Source organism: Hipposideros armiger, unplaced genomic scaffold (genome assembly GCF_001890085.2).
Source record: "Hipposideros armiger isolate ML-2016 unplaced genomic scaffold, ASM189008v1 scaffold_33, whole genome shotgun sequence".
NCBI lineage: Eukaryota > Metazoa > Chordata > Mammalia > Chiroptera > Hipposideridae > Hipposideros > Hipposideros armiger.
Genome location: NW_017731383.1, coordinates 680682 through 686133, shown reverse-complemented (window position 1 = coordinate 686133; position 5452 = coordinate 680682). Strand labels below are relative to the sequence as shown.

The window sequence follows — 5452 nt, the reverse complement described above, 5'->3', positions numbered from 1 at the left end:
GGCCCCCGGGGAGGCAACGGCGTCGGGGCTGCGGCGCGCGAAGGCCGAGTCCGGGGCACCGCCAGGCCCCGGGAAGGCCCCGAAGCTGGCCTGGGCGGGCGGCGCGGGCGGCGCGGCGGGCGCGGGCGGAGCGTCCTTGGGCGCCAGCTCCGGCCCCGCACCGCCCTTCAGCGCGGTCTGCGGCACCAGGAAGCCGAGAGGCTGCGTGATGGGGTAGAGCAGGAAGTGGCCCTTGCCGATGAGGGTCCGCGGCGCGCACGGCAGCCCGGGCGCAAAGTCAAGCCCGGCGGCGGCAGCCGCGGCGTTGGCGGGGGCGGCTTTCCGGCGCGGCGGCGAGTCGGACAGCAGGCTCTCCACGCTGAACGGGCTGGCCTTCGGCAGGCCCGCGGCGCCGCGCTCTGCTGCCGCGCCGGGAGCACACGGGGCCGCGTCCTTGTCCGCCGGGCGGCCTAGCCGCAGCTGCGGGCCGGCGCCGCTTCTTTGGCTCGGGTAAAAGGCGGGGTCGCAGGTGCCCGGCGCCGGCGGCTCGCCTGGCGGCGCCGGCGCGGATCCGGGGGCGCCCGCCATGTGCGCGCTAGGGCCCTTGGCCGCGGCGGCGGGCGGCGGCGGCTCGGGCGGCTCCGGGGACAGGCCGCCGCCGCCGCTGTCGCTGTCGGAGCTGGGCGCGCTGTGCAGGGACAGGCCCCCGGGCGAGTGCAGGTGGCGGCTCTGGCTCTTGAGCAGCCTCTTCTCGTGCTTGCGCTTCTTCTTCTCCATCTTCTCCAGCTCCTTGCGGGCGATCTCCTCCGGGTCCATGGGCTCGCCGCTGCACGTGGTCGGGTGCGAGTTGTGCGCCGGCCGCCCCGGGCCCTTCTTCGTGTTTTCCTTCTTCCGCCACTTGGCCCGGCGGTTTTGGAACCAGACCTAGAGCAGCCGGGTGGGGAAAGGAAGGCGCGATCAGGCGGCGAGCTCGCCGCGGGGCTGCGGGCCACCCCGCTCCCCCCAGACGGGCCTGCACAACCTCGGCTCCGGGAGCCGAGCCTCGCGGCCAGGCCAGGCCGGCTCTGGGCTGGGTTTCGGACTCTGGCCGCAGGTTCCAAAGGAAATCTTTTCCACCCAGAAGGAGGTCGGTGGGGCCTCGCGGCCAGCGTCCCGCTCTGGCTTCTCACCTCGCAGAGCTGGGAGCTGCCCCTTCGCCGGGCAGGGCGGGTCTGGCCCCTGACCGAGGGCATCGGGTTCCTGATGGGGAGGCGGAGAGCAGGGCCCGCCTCGCCCCTCCTGGCTCCTCACAGCTCGTGTTTTAAGCAGCCCGCGTGGCCTGGCGCTGACCGTCTGGCCCGAGGACACCAGGCGGCTGGGCTCAGCCGCCTTCCACACCTGTCTTCAGCCCCCTGGAGACTGAGTCAGAGCCCAGATTTTGGCGTTCCCCTGAAGGGAAAGCTGGATGCTTCTTCTAGAAGGGCCTGGGAAGCCGAGCTCAACTTGGTGAAGGGGAGTTCCGTAGCCTGCCCCCTCCACGCATTCACACACACCCTTCGCTCTGGAACCTCCAGTGCTCTCGAGCCAGTTGTGCTTGGCCTGGGGGCGGGGTGGGGGAGGCAGGCAAGCTGGAGGCCAGCTGCCGGGCCTGCAGAGCCGGCCTGGGCGGTCCTGCCTCGGCCACCCTCTCTGCAGGCCTTGTCCTGGGGAGTCTCGCAGCACTGCGGGGAGCAGCCGCCTAGACCCTGGCTCCACCACCGAACACAGTCAATTCTGGCCTGTGAGCCTCAGGCACAGCTACCCTCCCCAGGAAATCTCAATCCTTCGAATTCTTTGTTGTGGCCGCCTAGAGACCCGGGACTTCAGCCGGCTCCTGCTCACATGCAGCCTTGTCCTACCAAGGTGCGGGTATTAAGCTGCAACCTCCCCAAGGTTGTAACTGCCCTTTCTTTCTCCTTTTTAAAATTTTTGTTATTTCTGGTGCAAACTGCAGACCGCCTTGTCACCACGGATGACTCATTATTGTATTGGAAGAGAATGGAAGAGGTCTTGACTTAAGACACTTAGAACAAATTGCATGAAAGGAGTTATAAACAGAAGAGGGCCGGCAGCCCGGGCTCAGGGCGGCAACACTGTTTTAGGCACAGCTGTGGGTGCTGAACAGGTTGTGCCAGCCTCTGCCTCCAAGGGGGCGCCTGCAGCTGCGCACCTCACCCACCGCCACACGGACCCTGCAAAAAGATTTCTGTACTTCAGGGAAACACCTAGTTATGCGCAATTCAGCTTGAATTTTTCATCTACCAAATTGATGATGTAGTTTTAAAAAGAATACTGTTGGCAGTCTCTGAATGAAAGTCAAATTACAGGGAAAGGGAAAAAAAAAGAAATGACTGGGAATTACAGATTCAGACACCCCTTTTTCTCTGTGCGTTAATTATGGAAGTTTCCACCCCCTTGCTCAGCTGTCCCCTCCTGCAAAGCGATGAATAAATACATGTTTCCATCTGAATATGTTAGAGGCGAAAGGTAAACAAACAAGACACGTTCGCCCCAAGCTGGGCACCGGTCTGCGTTCTCGAGGTCTCCTCCGGGTCCGGCTGGCCGGCTCCTCCTCGCCGCCTCTCCCGCCCAAGTCTCTGAGACCTCACTTCCCGCGGTCGCCCGAACCCATCACACGGCTCCCCGGTTCGGACGCAGCGGCCGTTCTCACTACTTGGGGGCGGCCGTCGGCCCCTCGCGAGCCGCCTCGTCTTTCTGAGACTCCCACCCCCCTCTCCGCCAGGCGCCGAGCCCTAGACTACCAGACCCCCCACACCTTCCCGCAGGCGTGCGCCAGGCGGGCTCGGAACGGAGGATGCGTCTCCACCTAGAACAAAGGCGGCCCAGCGCGGGGCAGGCCGAGAGGCGGGATGCGGGCTCCCGGGAGGGCGGCGGGTCTTTACCTGAACTCGGGACTCGACCAGATCCAGGCGCAGCGCCAGCGCCTCGCGCATGAACACGTCGGGATAGTGACTCTCGTTGAACGCTTTCTCCAGCTCCTCCAGCTGCCAGCCGGTGAAGTTGGTGCGGGTGCGCCGCCGCTTGCAGCCCGGGCTCTCCTTGTCTGGATCCCCCGAGTCTGCGGGCGTGCAGAGGACGCCACGCGCGGCTCAGCCACGGCCTGAGCCAAATCCGCCCCCCTCTGCTGCCCCCGGGGCCGCCCTGGGTCCAGCGGCCGCCGAGAGGGCGGCTGCGAGCCCTGTGTCGGGGTGGAGGGCGGGGACCCGGGAGAGCCCCTTTCCGCAGCCGCCCGAAATCCAACTCCTGTGCCCGGGCGGGTTCCCTACTCCCACCCACGTTCACGCTCCCCGCCCGCTGCGCCTACCTGACAGCTTGAAGGGCTGGCTGTCGCCGCCCACCCCGCAGGCCGCCGGCAGCAGCGGCGTGGGGTTGACCACCGAGGCCGCGGCGGCGCACGAGCCGCTGAGCAGGCCGTCGATGGAAAAGGGCACCGAGGCGGCGGCGGCAGCGGCGGCGGCCGACTGCAGCTGGTGGCCGGCCAGCTCGTACACGTGGTGGTGGCCCAGCGGGTAGGGGAAGCCCACCACGCCGCCCAGCGAGCCGCCGAACTGGGCATGCGGGTGCTCCAGGAGGCGGCCGTCCATCATCTCGCGCGGGGGGCCGGCTGGGCCGGCGGCGGGGCGCGGGGGCGCGGGCCGGGGCCGGGCTGGGCCAGCGGCGCCCTACACATGCTTCGCCCGCACTCCGGCGCTTTACTTTATCAACATCAAGCTCCCGATAATTAGCCGCGGCCCGGGGAATTTGGGACCAATAAGAAGCGCTAATCGGCTCTGACGTCAGAGGCGTGCTGGGTGCAAGGAAACGTTTTCCATATCGATTGCTAATTATACCTGACATGCACCTCAATAAACAGTATCAGGAACTGTCACAACAAGACGTGAGGCAGCAGAGAGGGAGGGGCGCAGCCCGCGATGGGCGGACGCGGGGAGAGGCCCGGGCAGGGGCCCCTGGCGAGACCCCCATTTCAGTCCCCGCTGGCCCAGCCCTCGCCTCCCCCGCCGTGGCTCCCGCCCCTCCGCAAATCACTAATAGATTTCCCTTTAAAACATTCACCGCGTGTTGTGGGGATTTTTCACCAGAAATGCTGTACTCTCTGAACCTTTAAAGTGATGTTGCTCCAATTACAGAGAGACATTGAGCGGCAAATAGACTGATCCAATAATAGGAGATTCATCATCCGCTCTTTCCGAAACTGTCACATTGAATTTAAAACTACAAGGGCTTCTCATCTCCGCTCCGGCTCCAGGCGGCGGGAGAGGAGGAGGAGGGGAGGACCGCGAGGCGCGGGAGGAGCGGGAGGACGGCGACTCCAAACGAGGGGGACTCCTGCAGACGGTGCCTCCCGTGATAAGCAGGCATCCTTAATGCCCTCTGATTGATTGGCAGCCACTGTGTCTATGCGAGCAGAGGTGGGGGTGGCTGAGGAGGCGCCCTGACCCCCACCTCACCCCTACCCGGGTAAAACCGGGGCACAGGGGGGAGGAGGGAGGGAAAACTAACTTTGGGGTGGGGCAGCCAATCAGGCCCCCCTACACACACGAATAAAAAAAATAAATACATCTCGTTTTCACTCGACCTCTGAAGAATAGGGTGGAGGTACCCAACCCATGTATTATAATTAAATTATGTTCCCAGAGAAGTGTCACTCCCTTCTCCACCATAAAACATTGATCGACTCAAAGCTAAATCATTGCAGGACATATTCTTAAATAAGCAGCAAATTAGGACTGTGAGCAGAAGGGAGAGAAATACTGTGTGTATGACATCCTTGGTAAAAAAGTTTTTCAATGGGGAGCTTGCATTTTGCTGCGGCCCCAGGTGCCAGGACCTGATCCTGGGCAGGAAGTAAGAGAGCCCGCAGCCTCTCACCCCAGGGCAAAGCGACAGATAAGGTGGCCTTCGGTGTGAGTGGCTTTGGCCAGGCTGCCAAGCCGGGAGCCGGGAGGCGGGAGTGGAGGGCAGGGCAGGGCAACCGTGCATGTCTAGACGTCCTCCCTTCGCCGGCCCTTCTGTCGTGTTCTTGTCCCAGCTGGGAAGGGTGCGCGGAACCGCTCAGGCCGGCGAGAGAGGAAGGCTGGAGGCGGCACCCCCAAACCCCCACCTGGAGAGCACTGGCTTCCGCGGGCCCAGCCTCGAGGCCGGGTCGCTGGACCCGCCGCCCGGCGTAGGTCCTATTCGAACGCGATTTCATGACCCTCCTCTCCTGGCTGGGGGACAGGCCCCACATCTTGGGCACGGGGACGGAGAGGAGGCCTGGAATTCGGGGCCTAGGAAAACGCTGCAAGGATTAATTCCGAGGTCAGGGGCCAAGAGCACTACTTTTCGCCATAATTTAATTTCTTTCTCTATAAATACTAAATGTAAACTCTGTCCATCCGACTCGATTTTGCCCGTGGCCGTAAGCGCCTCGCTCTCGGTCGGGTTCGCGAGGAGG

The 5452-nt window shown here is 64.1% G+C and overlaps 1 protein-coding gene across 1 annotated transcript in view; it reads right to left on the bottom strand.

The window, feature by feature from the left end:
• Window positions 1-3672, bottom strand: part of UNCX (UNC homeobox) — a 4360-nt gene extending 688 nt beyond the window's left edge. The window contains exons 1-3 of the mRNA XM_019637566.1: window positions 3323-3672; window positions 2901-3076; window positions 2-903 (exon numbers count right to left, since the gene is read on the bottom strand). Of these exons, the coding sequence (XP_019493111.1) occupies window positions 2-903; window positions 2901-3076; window positions 3323-3605 (1361 nt within the window). The 5' untranslated portion in view covers window positions 3606-3672. The remainder of the gene's footprint in view (window position 1; window positions 904-2900; window positions 3077-3322) is intronic.
• Between the last annotated feature and the right edge of the window lie 1780 nt (window positions 3673-5452).